Source organism: Lactuca sativa, chromosome 5 (assembly GCF_002870075.4).
Source record: "Lactuca sativa cultivar Salinas chromosome 5, Lsat_Salinas_v11, whole genome shotgun sequence".
NCBI lineage: Eukaryota > Viridiplantae > Streptophyta > Magnoliopsida > Asterales > Asteraceae > Lactuca > Lactuca sativa.
Window position 1 is genome coordinate 279,263,817 of NC_056627.2, and position 17,040 is coordinate 279,280,856.

At 36.7% G+C, this 17,040-nt stretch overlaps 3 protein-coding genes across 3 annotated transcripts; 1 reads left to right on the forward strand and 2 right to left on the reverse strand.

Annotated features, from left to right (window-relative positions):
- Positions 1–950: 950 nt before the first annotated feature.
- On the forward strand, positions 951–2,701 carry LOC111919995 (multiple organellar RNA editing factor 8, chloroplastic/mitochondrial). Its single transcript, XM_023915569.3, has 4 exons — positions 951–1,399; positions 1,653–1,750; positions 1,835–1,900; positions 2,029–2,701. The coding sequence occupies exons 1-4, from the start codon at positions 1,035–1,037 to the stop codon at positions 2,514–2,516; spliced, it is 1,017 nt and encodes a 338-aa protein (XP_023771337.1). The 5' UTR covers positions 951–1,034; the 3' UTR covers positions 2,517–2,701.
- A 429-nt stretch (positions 2,702–3,130) lies between these two features.
- Positions 3,131–5,253, reverse strand: LOC111919994 (uncharacterized). The gene is made up of 6 exons (XM_023915568.3): positions 5,004–5,253; positions 4,415–4,794; positions 4,281–4,333; positions 4,131–4,168; positions 3,628–4,033; positions 3,131–3,497 (listed from the first exon to the last, which is right to left on the reverse strand). Exons 1-6 carry the CDS (start codon positions 5,018–5,020, stop codon positions 3,306–3,308), a joined length of 1,086 nt encoding a protein of 361 aa, XP_023771336.1. The 5' UTR covers positions 5,021–5,253; the 3' UTR covers positions 3,131–3,305.
- A 1,477-nt stretch (positions 5,254–6,730) lies between these two features.
- Positions 6,731–8,555, reverse strand: LOC111919993 (protein trichome birefringence-like 31). The gene is made up of 5 exons (XM_023915567.2): positions 8,170–8,555; positions 7,872–8,043; positions 7,592–7,791; positions 7,369–7,515; positions 6,731–7,302 (listed from the first exon to the last, which is right to left on the reverse strand). Exons 1-5 carry the CDS (start codon positions 8,535–8,537, stop codon positions 6,951–6,953), a joined length of 1,239 nt encoding a protein of 412 aa, XP_023771335.1. The 5' UTR covers positions 8,538–8,555; the 3' UTR covers positions 6,731–6,950.
- Between the last annotated feature and the right edge of the window lie 8,485 nt (positions 8,556–17,040).

Sequence of the window (17,040 nt, forward strand, 5' to 3'; positions counted from 1 at the left end):
TGCTAATTCTCTATTCTCGCTTCTTTCTTATTTTTGTTATCTACTTATTGTTACCTTAGTGCATAAGGTCCCTAGTGTGAAGAAGTTTATTTAACATAATAGGCCGTAAAAACTCTATCTGAAACAGATGAGGGGCAAATTTAAAATAGTCAATTGTATGCAAAACAAACTCATATATATATATATATATATATATATATATATATATATATATATATATATATATATATATATATATATATATATATATATTGTGATGTGATGTAGAGATAGAAGAAGAAAAAAGAAATACATCGGCGTCAATTGGAAGTGTTAAACCATGAAGAGTGTATCAATAGGAAACCGATGGATGGAAAATCTCCTTTACTGAACTTGATTATGCTGTAGTAATTTGAATGGGGCGATGATTTTGTTTGGATCTGGATGATCATGATGATGATGTTGAGATTTTTATGAACTGAAAATAAAATCGACGGAGGGCAACTTGGCACTTATCATTCCGTGTAAGAAAGGAATGAAAAAAAGTTGGGGGTTCCATGGAATAGAAAACACGCTTCTTGGAGAAATTTCATTCATTCTTGAATGAATCATTCTTTATCTGTTGCCAACCAAACATATGTTTTTTCATTCCATAGTATTAATTCATTCCAAGATTACAGCCTACCAAACGTAGCATTAGGGATTTTGAAATTAAATTCAGAGCGATTCAAGGTACCGAGATTTGGGGCGAAGATTTTGAAGGATTAACATGTAAAGTAACCAATTTATGCATAAGATTTAGAATTCAAATTCCAAAAATCAAATCTTCAACCGTGTAATATGTGTGAGGAGTATATTTGGTATTTCACTTTGGCTTAAAAAGGTTTAGGAGATGCCGGCAAAAAATATACCGATTTATTATAATAGAGGATTCTATATCTATATTGTGCGTTCGTAATTCTATAAAAAAGTATAAATAGCCCTGCGGCACTCTTTTTCCCTTATCCGGTTGACATCTAGGGTTTTAAACCAAGAACTATATCAAAACCCTGAATATGGCGACTCGTGTTCTCGTTCGCTCTCTCCTCTCCACAGCTAATCAAACCTTAATCTCTCGTTTCTATACCATCAGTTCCCCCTCCTCTATTCTCCGCATCCGCCCTCTTGTGGCTGTTGCCAACAATCTCCGCCACGTCTCACTGGTTGCTACCGGGATCCGTCCTTTTTCTACGAGTCTGACCAGATCTTCTCTAAACGACTCGAATCCTAATTGGTCTAATCGTCCTCCTAAGGAGACAATCCTTCTTGATGGGTGCGATTTTGAACACTGGCTTGTTGTGGTGGACAAGCCTGAAGGCGAGCCTACTAGAGATGAGATCATTGACTCCTACATCAATACCTTAGCGAAAGTCGTTGGAAGGTACTGCTTTAGATTTTGTCAATTTTTTTACAAATTCGGCTGTTTGATCTCTATTCATGTCACTGCGATAAAGTGGAATTCTATTCATATCATCCATCTCAGTATAAAGCTAGAAAATATTAGTTCTTAAGTCCTTATAGGACTAATAGGATTAGTTTCATTACAAATTTTCACAGGAAGTAACTGTAGATTGTGACATTGTGTATATATGGTATTCATGATTTCTGGGATTAATTCTACTATGTGTTTCTAGCTATGACGAAGCAAGAATGAAGATTTATTCAGTTTCAACTAGATGCTATTATGCTTTTGGAGCCCTTGTGCCTGAAGAAGACTCATATAAGATAAAAGGTGATAAGAGTTAGCTGTTTCTTTCTGTCAAATTCTCTAGTTTATGACACAAGCTCTTTAACCTTTTCTCTTTATTTTTGTTAGAGTTACCTGGTGTACGTTGGGTGCTTCCTGATTCATATTTGGATGTCAAAAACAAAGATTATGGAGGTATCACATTCCATCTACTCTTTACTCTTTATTATTTTGATACCAAATGCCATTCTTATGGATCCTGGTGTATGATGCTTATAAAATAAAAGCTCATTGCATTTGTCATTTGTGTTTCCATGTTATAGGGGAACCATTTATTGATGGAAAGGCTGTTCCATATGATCCAAAGTATCACGAGGAGTGGATCAGAAACAATTCCCGAGCAAATGAAAGGAACAGAAGAAACGATAGGCCTCGCAATTTTGATAGGTCAAGAAACTTTGATAGGAGAAGAGAAAACATGCAGAACAACCGCCTACCACCCGGTGGGTCCATGGGTGGACCATCACCACCACACCATGGTGGTGGTGGTGGTCAGCCTAATTGGGGTCCTCCTCGTCCAAGTTACAACGGAGGACCACCAAACATGGGTGGTGGTGGGATGCCGCCACCAAACATGGGCGGACAAAATTACCAGCAGCAGCCAAGATATGGAGGAGCAAATGGCGGAGGTATGGGTTATCAATCTGGACCAGGGCCAAACAATTATGGATCAAATGTAGGTGGTGGAAATCCGTATCAGAGTGAGGGTATTCCTGGAAGAGACATGCCTATTTCACAGAACTATCAGTGAGTAATATAAATAGATATCGGAATCTAATTCAATTTTCTTTTAATTAAGTAGAAGACATGTTGATTCTCAGTCTAGTAGTTCATAAGATGGTTATATTATTTTGGTTTTACTTCTTTTGAGAATCACGTTGCTTAACTTATTATGTATAGCGTTTTTCACCACTAAAGTTTGGTTGGTTTTGTTGATCTTGCTTCTATGTGTTTACAAATGGTGGCATTATAATTTTCATTGTGAGCAAATAGTTACAACCACTTCAGATAATCATGTGTAAATCTTGAGAATTCTTGAAGCTAGTCGAGAGTGAATTTGGCTAAGAAATGAGAACTGTCTTTCTGATGATAATAAATTAATAAGGGTATATTCACATCACAATATTTTGTTTGAGCTCTATATATAATAATTATATATACCTCGGACGAGTAAAATAGAAAAACAAAAAATGGATAGTGGTCATAGTGATAAGATTTTTATGAAAATATGGGTGGTTTTTTTTTGACACAATTTAATATTCGTGATCAAACGGATAAAAGGACAAAATATAATGCTTTTTATATTATTAGCCCTTTATCCAAGACTAAAAATTGATTATCTATGAATCAAAATTGAAACCATCATTCACCTTCGAATCACATAACATCATTTGCCTCCAGAACTATCATCAAAGTTGCATATAAAGGTTTTGTAACCACCACAAATACTCTTGGATCTAATAATCAACTACCCTGGCTTATGTTTATAGTTAAAAGTCTGCATCCAACAAGTGTTTTTACTTTTTACCCCCTCACAAGGTTAAGCAGATGAATGATTAGGTGGCATAGTTGTCAAAATCTCTGCTTTCTTGTTCTTGACTTCACGAATTTGATCAGCAAGAGAAATATCGTCTTTCTTTATGTCTCTCTTCAAAATCTCCAGGTCAAGTCTTTCCCAAGCTCTTTGATCTCGACTACTAAGCTGCTCATTTACAGATCTTTTCCTGTGAATCTGTCACCCAAAAAAAAAAAAAAAGATCCTTATAAGTTCTTTTGTCTGTGCAAAAACATAAATACCCTCATCATAGAAATAATCCCAAAAAGCTTCATGATTTAAATGATGTTGAATTACAAGCTTTTACCTTTGTTAATCTCTCTTTCAGTTTCAAATCTTCAGCTGCTGCCAACTCCTCTTTTTCTTTTTTTGATTTCTTCTTCACCAACCCTTTTACTTTGGCCACCCGTTTCTTTAAAGTAAGCTTCACCTTTTCAGCTTTTGCTTTTGCTCTTCTCTCAGCTCGAATTTGTGCCATTTCCTTTGCTTTTGCCACGTCAGCAGCACGTTGAAGCTGTTGAAGAACAATCTCTCTTTCAATCTTCTCATAGCTGTCCCAATCCAATTCTTTCTGATCATGTCCTCCATTTTTAGCAGCTTTTGCAATGCTTTCAGCCCACAATGATATAAACCTCTCACCTGATCTTTTTATCTTCAATCGCTCTCTCCATTGTTTTGTAATTGTTTTGCGTATTTTTGCCTTAGTTTCCTCACTGCAGATACATATATGCATATATGTAAATCACTATGTTTTATGGAATTATGGATTCTGATCTCTTTATAGCTAAATATGGGAATTGATAATCATACCTAAGAGTTCGAGGACATTCAGACATTTTCTTTCTTACCTGAAAAACACAAGCATCTATAAGTGAAAGACCACTATAATGCAAGAAAATTATGTGGGACCTATGTTTAAATGATATATTTAAACCAACAGCCCCTTACATGACTTCACACCTTGGGGTCTTTTAAAGCTTCTTTAGTTCTCTGACTGATCAACTCACGAGTCCCTGTATGAAAGAACTTTACAATTAATTGAAGTGTTCAAATTCTATGGATTTTGGTATCCTATTTGCTAAAAGATTCTTTACCTGCAGTGTGTTTCTTGCCTTTGTTCCATGGAACCCTTCCCCTGTTTGCTAATCCAATTTTCATCCTTCTTTCCATTTCGTTCTTATCTTTATCTGATCTTTGTTCGATAAAAAAGTTATCTGAATCTGTCTCTTTTGCCGTAGATTCCCTTTCAAGGTAGCTGGAATTAAATTGATTTCTTGATTCCAAGAAGTTTGATGCCTTATTTGAATGAGTATTGCAGTGAAATAATCTACGTAATTGACCTTCTCTGGAAGAACTAACATATACCAAATTGGGAGATAAAGTGTAATCCAGCGGCGTCACAAAATGATAAAAAGATTGTGAAGAACAGGTGTTTGGGACCAGACTGTTGTTTGCATAAGTAACAGATAAATTCCTGAAGAAAGAAACCATCGTCAGCAGTAGAATAACCTTATTTAAAGGACACATTAATTGTGTTCAATTTGATACGTAATCGACTAACAAAGCTAAAAACATTGTAACATACAATTGACAATAAATTAGAGCGTACCCACATAAACATACATATAGAGAGTTAACAGAATCGTGGTTTGGGATGAAGTAATTAGAAGGGGATGAGCTTACAAAGGAGAGGACAGCATCTCTGAGACAAATGGTCGAACAGTTGGTAGTCAAACATCGAAATGGAGGAACGAAGTAAACTGTTTATGGCTTCAAAGATAAACCGAATTGCTGATATGTGTACGTCGATTCATCGGTAGATGAGAATCACCTGGTAGAATTTATGTCGAACCAGTCGTTAGTGATATGACTGGATAGGGAGAAGAACCAGACGTTTTTTCACTCGCAACTGCTCTTCTGAAACCCTCAAGGCGTACCCTGTTTGGCCTGTTTTAAGCATTTTACTGATATGGCACTTCAACTCCAAAACTTTGTATTTATGCTAATGTCACCCCTCAACTTGATTGATTGGAAATTTTATCATTTGTAATTATTTACATTCTAATTCTAGAATCTAAAACTATATGTAAAAAATGTGGTACTTATGCAAGTAGGATGAAAGTTCATTTAAAATTGTCGTTAAAAAGCCAAACAAAAACTATCTAATATGCGAGAAAATTTGCTTGGATCGAATTTGAAAAAGAACAATGGGAACAAAGGGGCAAACTGGTGGGGTCATTTAAATTCGAAGGTTAAATCTGTCATTTAATAAAATTAAAAAGGGTTATAATGAGCCGGCGTGAATGCAAAATCCAAATAGCACATGGACCCCTTTACTTTCAGGATTTTACAAATTAAACCCTATCCCACACCATTCAAGAAAACAACCAACTCTGCCATTCTCGCTACAATCTTCACTAGGATTTTTGTAGTTGAATGAATCCCTCCGATAAGTCATCGAACCTTTCACCCAGAACAGCTGTCTGAAATCGTTCTAACAGCTTCCATCCGTCACGCGGACGTCCTTGACGCCGTTAGATCAATCGCCGACCATGATCTCAACCAACACAAACTATTTATACGCAGCCTGGTTGGAAAACAACCACCGACAAACTCCGCGCTTTATTTGCTACATACGCCATTGTGATTGTCGATAAGGTTACCGGAAATAGTCAAGGCTACGGTTTTGTTACGTATAGAGATGGCGCATTAGTGGCTTTAATGGAACCTAGCTAGCAATCAAATTGATGGGAGAATGACTATTAGTCGGCTTCGTTCTGCTGGGTTTACGAATGGGGTTACAACCTGGCGAATTCACAAACCAACCCTAGATGTGTCGTTCGTTGATTGATGTAGGGTGCTATGGCTTCGTTGATTCATCCGATGGGCATCAACTCAATTGTGGATTTGCTGATGATAATAAAAGAGTAAATACTAGCGGTATGCCTTCACCGCCAGCTGCCACCCCCGCCCCCCCCAAGTTCAAGGATCAGGTGATGTTGCTCAGCCCTAAGTAATGAATTTGAACCAGAAAAGCTCAATGCAGGGTTCTTTTGCATCACATTTTGGTGGTGGAGGACCTGGTGGCGCTTCTTCTTATATGGTGGATTACTTATGTTAATTTGTTTAGGTAACTACCATTTTTTATAATTGTGGTGAATGATTAGTTGATTACCATGCATGTTGCTCTTTTGAACACTAGTTATATATGTATCAATATGCTTTTTCTATGAGTTCATAATGGTAGTAGTCATCGTATCTAGTGGCTTGTTAGTTTCTTTTGCATACTTACACATTGTGTGTTTTAAGAACACTTATGTCCCTTAATTGTAAAATATATTGCCACAGCCTTAGAACCAAATGTTTAATAAACTAATGTTCAACAAAATAAGCTCAAGAACGTAAAAACATAAAGTAAAAACCTCCTTGATTAGTTGAACAAATCAACAAAGTTTACAGAGATTAGCACTACTTTAGCTCCATTGATGCTTGTGTATGAAGATTGAGATGTGTTCTTGAATCCTTCAGTCTTTCTCCCAAAATTTCAATTTATAACCCTCATTTCCTCTCCAAAAATTGTTTTTAAATACATGGAGAGTAATCAAACTTTTCTATATTCTACAAATAATATCAAGAAACACGATAATCCTGTAACAAAACCGCATACAAAATTTCATTCCACGTGTCGGGAATTCCCGGTAAACACCAATGAATGCAATCCGCATAGTTTTTCGGATCTGATCTTTGCTCTTTTGTCAACAATTTCCCTTTCCTTTCACCATAAACCGATGCATGACCATCTTTCCTATACTCCGACAATTGGGTAATATTTAATAATCTCACATCAACCCTCAACTTTCCCAAAACATCTTTAACAATCCCCATAATATCAAGATTTGAACCGGTTCCCCAATACGGTCTTTGTATAGGTTCCGATTCACCGAAACAATTCCCATCATCTCCATTCTTCCACTCCCAGCTCCTGTAATATCCGATTTCACCTTTTCATTATCAATCATTCCCAAGGGTACTAACGTAAATTACTCACCATAAGTGTGTTGGAGACATAGTCATGAAGAAAACTTTCTGTGAATGAGAGTTAATACTTGTTTCGATCCACTTTCCCCAAGTTTCCATTGCTCTTTTGTACGCTATGGTTACATTGTACTCCTCAACATGTTCTAGATCTCCAAACCTGAAATATTTTTGAGTAAAGTTTTGATTTTTATCTTGAAAACGTGTAAAAAGGTAGTGAAGGGCGAAGAACTAACGTGGCATTGATTGTGGGTTTATACATCCACCACACGTAGCTTTCATAGACCAATATATCAACTCCTTCCCATTGTTTACTATGGTTAGATATGGAGTCAAGTCTGACTAACCGTTTCATCACTGTATGATTCGTTGCATGATCTGAAATAGACTCGACTAGAAATGGAGCCCAGTAGAACTCAATAGATGCATTGTATTCCTAAAACATTACCAGTAGAAATTGCGTAATGTACAACAACAACTGCATAAGATACATGTGTTAAGTTTACAACAGATTACCTCAGCTCTGAAAATCTTTCTTGGAGGGTCTCTTCGAAGAGACTTCTTGCCTTCAGGAATCACAGATTGCACCAAACACACCATTGAGTCAAACATGCTTCTTTGTACAGAATCCCCTACAAACATGAGTCTTTTGTCCCTCAAAATCTCCAACAATTTCAAAGCATTAAACCTATCAAAAACATATCAATTGTCAAAATCAAAACAAAGAAGTTAAATTCAAGGTGTTTGTTTTCTTAGAGGTAAAATAGATGTGGACTAAAAGACTGTTTGTTTTTGAGTTTAGAGTTTGACTGACCTTGGTAAATTGCATCCATCGGGTTGCCATTTCCACTTCTGATATGACGAATCTGGCCTCCCGTTTTTCTGGCAGGTCACTTGTTTGACCAAAAGCGGGCAGCTTTCTTCTGTGTAAAGCGGGTACGACCCGTTTCCCTGAACCCATTTCCCTTCAAAGATATTGCAGCCGTCTTTTATGGTTTCTTCATCGGAGACACGAATGGGTGGTCTGATGACACGATAACCACCACTCAGTGGTCGGAAAAAGGCGCAGGTGTGGTGGCTGTTTTGTAAATTGTCCAAGACAATCCGTAGGGACCCGAGGAATAGAACTGATGCGAGTGCAGCCGGGAATAGGTAGTGGGCCCGGAAGGGTAAATTTGTCATTTGTACTTGTAGAGTAGTGTTTGAAGTAGTGGAATGAAGGAAAGGTAGGTTTTATTTATGTTGGTAGCGAGTGAGAGTTGACTTGGGTTCGAAGCAAGAGATGACAAAGTTATTCATGCAACAACCGGTTGGTGATTAGTGAGACTTCAAGTCTGGTGTTTGTATGTGTTAATGAGGTTTGTTTAAGAAAGTATCATTGTTTTATATTTGTTTATTGGTTGTAAGATCTTGTGATTTCTATTATTTATATAAATAACATGATTAGTTAACTTGTTAATTTTAGTAATCTCCAATCAAATTTAATTATTTGAAATTTGACAACGCCTGTCTAATTAAGTGTAGATTAGTCTAATATAAAGAAATGAATCTAAGCTTTTGGCAGTTTCTTGAAATCAATAAAATATTAAAATTTCTTTCTTATGAATTTTGAGTGCCTTGTGTTCGAGTTAATTGTGTTATACGTCAACTAGATAGATCTAAATTGGGTTGGAGCCGGTCCTAAAACCGGTTTAAAATTGGTTCGTTTCTAAACCCACTTTAAAGTTTAAACAACATGGAAATTTAGAATTGGGTTAATGACCTAGAAAGGTAATGAACTTTTGTCTTTGTTCATATTTAGGTAACCATATTTTTTTTTGTTCACATTTGACCATTGAACTTGTTTGACATGTTCAAAATAGGATAATATGACCGGTGATTACAGTAATATTACCCTATTATGAACATGTCAAACAAGTTTATTGGTCAAATGTGTACGGAAAAAACATATATGATTACCTAAATACGGACAAAAACCAAAGTTTCTTACCCATTTTGGTAATACTGGACAAGAACCGTCTTAGGGATTGTGTGTCCTGCGATCAGGCTCCGACAGTTAATGAACAATTAGGTTGGTCTTGGTCTAACCCAGTTTAGTCCCGGCTGGTCATGGGCTAAGCTATGTTGCTCAGTCTTTAAAACACATACAACCGAGCCCCTTAAGCGTATACAACCTAACCCCTAACTAGCTGGGCCTAAACTAGCCCAAGACTTAACCATTTCCTTATACACAAGTCCGGACAACCTAATTTCATTTCACATCAATGGATCTTATGACTACTTGCACTTAACATAGAACCCAACATTACCAAAATAGGTAAGGAACCTTGGTTTTTGTCCATATTTAAGTAACCATGTTTTTATAGTAAACATTTGACCGGTAAACTTGTTTGACATGTTTATAATAGGGTAATGTTACCGCTAATTACCGATCATATTACCATATTTTAAACAGGTCAAACAAGTTCAATGGTCAAATGTGAACGAAAAAAACATGGTTACCTAAATATGGACAAAGACCAAAGTTCATTACCTTTCTAAGTCATTAACTCTTTAGGATTCTAGTTTTAAAAAATGTTGATATAATTAGACATTGTTTTAAGTTGTAAAAGAAGTTTTGACTTAGATTTATAGTTGGATAAGGTGGGTCTTATCATTATTATTTTTTTCTAAATATTAAAATAGAGTAAAAGTAAATAGGAAGATGAAAATTTTAAGCAAATAGTACAATTATAATTTTGCTTGGGCTAGGGACCATACTGTAAGAAAATAAAGTTATAAGGTTTGACACCTGTCAGTTTTTCGATAGTTAACTGAAGTTGCAAACTTGATAAATTTACAAGGACTATTTCTGAAATTTTGTTAAATATAGGTGCCACTAATTCATTCTTCGATTTTATTATTGGGACGGGTATTTTATTATTGGGACAGGTATTTGTCTTTGTCCCGTCCTAGATATCTACATTTATAGAATAGTTGTGTTGCATGGAACAAGAAAATTTGGTTATCGATGTTCGATCATTGCTTCGTATAGTTGATCACTGAATCATCACGAAACGTTTTTCAAGGGGTGCGAGGTGTACAGTCATCCGTAACTTATATATTGGCTGGCAATCGACAATCCTGTAATCCAAAGACAAAAACTTATGTTTCATCGTTTTGTTTCAATTCCAAGATCTCACGTTAAAATTAAAAACTACAAAAGCTCATATTTTAAAATTTTGGCTTAAAATCAAAATTTGCATTTGGGCTAATAATAGGCTAATGTAGATTTGTGGCAAGCTATAACTCACATAACTATGAAAAGTTAGTGATCAACTTTGTTTTCATGAATTTTAGGAGAGCCTCATAATTCCTATAAATATGTAAAATTAATATCCTATTATCGTTCTTTTGTCTTGATTGTTTTATAGTATTAACGGATTTTGTTTATATAAATAAAAAATATATTTAGGACTCCATTTTGACTTTCGCATAAGGAGCTTTAAATTAATGAGACGTCCATGTGTAGGCATGCCTTAATGGGTTGGATCATGCCTCATGGTGTATGATGTGATATTGATGGGTTTCAAGCCTAGTCAAAGACCAAAATAATGGCCAACGGAAACAACAATTCTAATCTAATAGACCCGAAACAACATATCTAACTCAACAATCTATGCAACTCATTAGGACACAATGAAACGAAAACATACCTTGGATTTCTTTATAGATTTCTTCTTTTGATGAGCCAGTTGATTGACCTAGAGAACCCAACAAAAAGTTCATACTCTATAATCACAGCCAAGAAGCAAAGTAAAAGCATATCTAACCAATCCTCGAACTGTGACCTGCAAACCGAATCAAAATCACAATTTTGTGACTGACCACAACGTGGTGATCAGGGTGTCACATCGTTGGAACTACACTTTGGGATTCTTTAGGGTTTTGAGGGTTCCAAACTTTGGTAGCTGAAAGGTATTTTTTTCACAAGTATCAAAACCGGATTTGGAGCCCTCATTATATAGAGTAATGATTTAAAACCCTAAAGATAATTACTAAATAAAATAATAATTATTATATGTGGAATTCAAATTATTCTGGAATATTCTGTATTCCATTATTTTCTAATTGATTAATTAAACTATTAATTAATTAACAAAAGAAGTCTATCATATAAACATCTTTTCAGTTCCGCTTTATTTTGCTCTTACGTGTAACCCAAAAGGACATTGCTATTTATAGTAATATTATTGGGTTTGTTATGGCTATGGGTACTAATCTCCATAAGCTCTCACTTGCACTTAGACATCAACAATTAACCGGTCTAATACTTACTAGGAACAAAAGTGAGTGACAGTCCAATGCAACTATTGTGCTTATAACAACTTTGCTATAAACAACTCTAAGACTGATAACTTTAAATTCCTTTGATCTTCATGGTATCTTATTATGATTTAGAGACATGGATCTAGGGTTAATCTCATGGTTTAGGATAATATTTCCTGATACCGACTTGTGGTGACCTTTAAAATGACTATTAAATCAAATCAACACAGTCTCAACTTGGCCTAACATTTGTTGTTAAGAAAAAATCAACGAGGGTCCAGATATCTAGTTCTTTATTTATGGCAGAAGGATCAAATAAACTTTGACTACATAGGTAAATACTATTCCTCATGCGATATCTAGTCAAACCCTATATGGGTGCCTGTTACGGACAACGTTGGAGAAAGACCAATGTACCAGATTGTAGAACAAAACCTTATGCATCTCCATTTGAAGAATAAGAAATACAATCGTCTTAATTTACTCATTACGTGATCCATGGAGTAATCTTTAAGCATGATTACTCCAATACTTAAAATCTCCATTTTTAAGTACTCATTAGTATTGGTTGCGTGGCTTTGCTATGTTCATCCCTATGAACAATTGACAAATACTATGACAATATTAATTCACTTTTATCTTCCAAGAGTAGGATGATTGTGGAAATTTGAATAATAAAATAATATTTTGTAAGTGTTTCTAAACATGCAAAAGTAGGAACACAAATAATATGAGCAAACATAGTAACTTATTATTAATAATCACCAAAAGCATAGTATCTAAAATGTTCCAAATGATTAAACTACAAATTATATAATCAAACCAATTCACTAGAAAATCCAATGCCAATAAAACTTTTATGAACATCATGCTTAATCTATGATAATGGTTTGGTGAGCAGATCAACTCGATTATCTTCTGATGGTACTTTGATCACAATGATGTCTCCATCTTCAACTAGCTTCCTTATATAGTGGAACTTTCCCTGTATATGTCTTGTGCGCTTATGATCTCGAGGTTATTTAGCTAAGACAACTACAAGCTCGTTATCACAAAAGATCTTAACCGATTCGGCTATGCTAGGAACAACACCCAAATCATTGATGAACTTCTTTAGCCACATTGACTCTTTGGCTGCTTCATTGGCCACAATATACTCTGACTCTGTAGTTGAGTCTGTTGTAGTCTCTTGCTTGGAACTCCTCTAAGTCACTGTTCCTCCATTCAACATGAATACAAAACCAGACTGTGATATGAAATTATCCCTGTTAGTTTGGAAACTTGCATCCACATACCCTTTGATGCTTAACTCTTCTTTACCACCATAAACCAGAAACATATATTTAGTCCTCCTAAGATACTTCAAAATGTTCTTGACTGCGGTCCAATTACTTTCACCAAGATTGCCTTGATAACGACTCGTCATACTAATGGTGTATGCGACTTCTGGCCTTGTACATATCATGACGTATATGATCGATCATATAGCCAAAGCATATGAGACTTGACTCATTCTATCTAGTTCTTCAGCAGTACTGGGACATTGGGTTTTACTCAAAACCGTGTCACGTTGCATAGGTACAAATCCCTTCTTAGATTCTTCCATCTTGAATTTCTTCAGGATTTTATGTAAGTTTATATATTGGCAAAGTCTTTTTAGTTGCCTAGATCTATCCCTATAGATCTTAATACCAAGTATGTAAGCATCTTCTCCCAAGTCCTTCATAGTGAAACTCTTCCCAAGCCAAACTTTTATAAAATTCAATGTTGTAATGTTATTTCCTATTAGAAAAATGTCATCGGCATATAAGACAAGGAAGACAACCACTGTCCACTAAATCTAACATACACATATTGTTCATATTCATTTCTTAAGAAACTGAACTCTTTGATTTTCTCATCGAAACGGATGTTCCACAAGCGAGGTGCTTGTTTGAGTCCATAAATAGACTTTTCAAGCTTGCATACCATATTATATTAGTAGACTTAGATTGTACAAAACCTTATGGCTGATCCATGTAAGCATCCTCAGTCAGTTTTACATTAGGGAAAACAAGTTTTACATCCATTTTCCATATTTCATATTCATGAAATGCAGTTATGACAAGTAGTATCCTAATAGAGTTAATCATAGCTACTGGTGAGAAAGTTTCTATAACACCCTGTTTCGAATAATTTCTTAATTCAGGGTTGTGGACCGAAATTCGATCAAGAAAAGATTTGGGCCTTAAGGAAGTAAATTTTAGACCTTATTGAAGGTTGATAATGTTGATAGTGAGATCTAAACCTTTGACTTGTGTGTTGGACTGAAGGGTAGAAAGGGAAAGGTTATAGGTCGGGTTCCTTGCATGGATTAGAGTTTTAGTTGGACATGTGTTAAGATAAAATTAATTGGATAGTATTGTGGGGCTCTTCAATACCTTTCGGTGCATATAAAGATCGCCAAAAACGAAGTTGAAACGAAGAAGTTATAACTGTTTGAAGTTAAGTTGTAAAAAGGAGTATTGACACTACGCATGGTGTACATTAGGTACGTAGGGCGTAATGGATAAAGGGTGGGACGTATTTTTAATAGGCTACGTATGGTGTAGCCTATGTTATGCAGGGCGTAACTACGTAGAGTAAAAACCCTATTTTGAGGGGTTTGAGCCCTATTTAGGGAATCTAACCCCTTGGGATCCTTCTTATCACCGACATCCACCCTCTTGAGCTTTTAACTCGAAACCCTAGCCATCTTGTGATGATTTTGAAGCATTTGAGTGTTTTCTAGTGTGTTTTGTGAAGAATGAGATCATTTAAGGTGTGTTTAGTAGTCTAAAGCTTGTAGATCCAGACTCTACTCTTCTTCAACATCCTCCATGAGGTATAAAGCTTGAACCTTGATAATTTGTTATATAGATCTAGCTTGTTATGTATTTTAAGAGCCTTTTGTCCCTTGTTCTTGGGTCTAGTGAGTATGAGCTACTCCAAGCATCATGAGTGGCATTTTCTAGCATTTTTGAGCTTGTACAATGATAAAAATGGGAGCTTGGTCACTCTTATCCTTCCATGCATGAGTATTTGGGTTTTAGGGTGTGTTTTGGACTTGTGGTTTGGTATTGTTCTATTTTAACCTATGCAAAGGCATAAAGTTAGGAACTTTATCACTCTATACGTTTATTAGGAACATAACATACTTTGTGTATGTACTGTGTACCACTACGCATGGCGTAGATTAATTACACATGACATAATCCTGCTGGAGTTGACTTTGACTTTTGTTGACCGTTGACTTTTTGACCAAGTTTGGCCTTCTGTATAGCAGGCTTGTGGATGAATCCAGGTTGGGGGTTGCGTTAGAGCCTCGATGCCTGTTCTTGTATGATGAAATCTTTAGGGTTCGAAGCATGACCCGAACATCTGATTGGGAATTCAGTCAGATGCAGGTTTGACTTGGGATATTAGGGTTGAGATGATTTGAATGTGGTAAGACCGTGGTTGGTTAGTAGGGATGCAAGATGGCGAGGGGATCATAACATTTATAAGTTTCAGGTAACCTATCATTTGAGGTGGTCAAGAGCGTAAAAGGGGATCATTTCGTGCCTTGGGGACGATGGATATGATTTTCGAGGAGCATTTCTCTGTTTTAGGTTGAGGATCGTTGAGGTCCGAGGCGGGGTCGGGCTTGTGTAGCTCTTGATGGGTGGGACCTGTGGGCGATGCCATGTGTATATGGCAATACAGGTGGGATCTGGTTGAGACCGTTAGGTCAAGGTTTTGAATCTTGGTTGAAGGATTATGTGTGGTCAGTGAGTGACACAGATGGATTCTTAGGCTAGGATATCCATGTCTTTTGGACTCTTGGGAACCTGGTGGATGTACATGTGCGAGACTAGTATTCTCAGCGATGGTTTGGGAACCTTTATATCCTTGATTAGTGATGGGTTGTTGTGAGTCAGGAGGTTTCAGGTGAAATGCACGTGTAGATCCTTGGATCTCGGGTTATGAGTTAGGTACAAAGTTGTTTTTTGGCGATAACTCGCATTGGGAATTGCAGGTGTTGGTGTGCAAGGTCTTCATTTAAGTGGGATGAGAATTAAGGAATATGTATGCCAAGGGTATCAGTTGAAGGGTTCAAGGTTAAAGGATGGTTTCTGATATGATGGGAGATCTCTTGTGATAGTGATTTGGATTGGTTCTTTTTGTGTGGGGGTCAGTCAAGAATGGGGTTTAAGAATTTCAGCAGCGGTATGTCAGTTCAACAGTTAAGGGAAGCAGTGTCTTGTTCAGTCTGGAAGGTTTATATCTCAGTTCGTCTCACGTTGCTCATTATGTTTATGGAATTTTTATCATCAGGATGAGCCTCTCTCGAAGGAATATTTAATCCCTTTATTCAAGGGAAAGGTTGTCGGCAACAACGTGTGATATGTGATTTTGTTCTAGTGGGAACCTCACGTAATCAGAAATTGAGTAGTCAGTTGGGAAATAAGTGGAATGCAATTAAGAAATGGTTCGGTGCGGGCGGTATGTCAGGGAGTTAGACCCATTCAAGATTTAAGATTTCAGGTTGAACAGATGTGGCTATTCTACATGGGATTGTTTTAGACTGGGAAGGATCCGTTCAATTTCTGATTTGGAGAGCCCTGCTAGGGTTGGGCTCGGTCGCCTTGGGAAAAAGGAGTTGTGTACTCGGGAATGTGGTTGTGTCGCTCAAGTCATCTGGTGCCTGGGATAGTAAGGAATGATTTCGAGGACGAAATCTAATTTAAGAGGGGGAAAGTTGTAACGCCCTTTCCCAAATTGTTTCCCATTTGGGTGTTGGTGACGTAATTTAGATGATCTGGGTGTTCGGTTTGTATTTTATAGCCAAAGGTTATTTTGGTAAAGTGTCAACTCGGGCTTTTATGGAAATTGGATTTTGTTTTGAAAATCCTAATGCGCGTATGAGTTGATAAAAGCGTAGAGCTTCTCGTTACCTTTTTCGTGGATATAAGGATCGTTAATTTCAGATTTATAATGAAGAAGTTAGGTCCTTCAAAGTATTTTAGGGTTTTAGGGGAAACCATAGTACGCGAGGAGTACATAGGGAGTACGCAGGGCGTACTGGTGCAAAGTGAAGTGCGCGGGGCGTACCAAGAAGGAAGGACCGTGAAGCCTTGGCCTCGTACGTTGGGCGTACGAGGAGTGCAAGGAACCCTATTTTGGAGTGTGTTGTACCCTATTTAAGCACCTTAAGTCTTTAGGGCTGGCCTCTTTACCAGCCCCCAAACCTCCTAAAACCCTAAATCGACCCTTAAGCTTGCTTTGTGGTGTTCTTGAGCTCTTGAAAAATATTTTGGTGGTTATTTGCCCATTGTGAAGGAATTGAAGAAGATTAAATGTGCTTTGCTTGGTGAAG

What these genes read in the sequence shown, in the direction of transcription:
- LOC111919993 (XM_023915567.2), bottom strand. Translation starts at nt 8,537, where the DNA reads ATGACAAATTTACCCTTCCGGGCCCACTACCTATTCCCGGCTGCACTC. An exon ending in GATGGATGCAATTTACCAAG is followed by an intron (nt 8,044 to 8,169) that starts GTCAGTCAAACT and finishes TGTTTTTGATAG; the next exon opens with GTTTAATGCTTTGAAATTGT. An exon ending in GAAAGATTTTCAGAGCTGAG is followed by an intron (nt 7,792 to 7,871) that starts GTAATCTGTTGT and finishes GTAATGTTTTAG; the next exon opens with GAATACAATGCATCTATTGA.
- LOC111919995 (XM_023915569.3), top strand. Translation starts at nt 1,035, where the DNA reads ATGGCGACTCGTGTTCTCGTTCGCTCTCTCCTCTCCACAGCTAATCAA. An exon ending in AGACTCATATAAGATAAAAG is followed by an intron (nt 1,751 to 1,834) that starts GTGATAAGAGTT and finishes TATTTTTGTTAG; the next exon opens with AGTTACCTGGTGTACGTTGG. An exon ending in CAAAAACAAAGATTATGGAG is followed by an intron (nt 1,901 to 2,028) that starts GTATCACATTCC and finishes TCCATGTTATAG; the next exon opens with GGGAACCATTTATTGATGGA.
- LOC111919994 (XM_023915568.3), bottom strand. An exon ending in AAGCTTTAAAAGACCCCAAG is followed by an intron (nt 4,169 to 4,280) that starts GTGTGAAGTCAT and finishes TGTGTTTTTCAG; the next exon opens with GTAAGAAAGAAAATGTCTGA. An exon ending in TGAAAGAGAGATTAACAAAG is followed by an intron (nt 3,498 to 3,627) that starts GTAAAAGCTTGT and finishes TTTGGGTGACAG; the next exon opens with ATTCACAGGAAAAGATCTGT.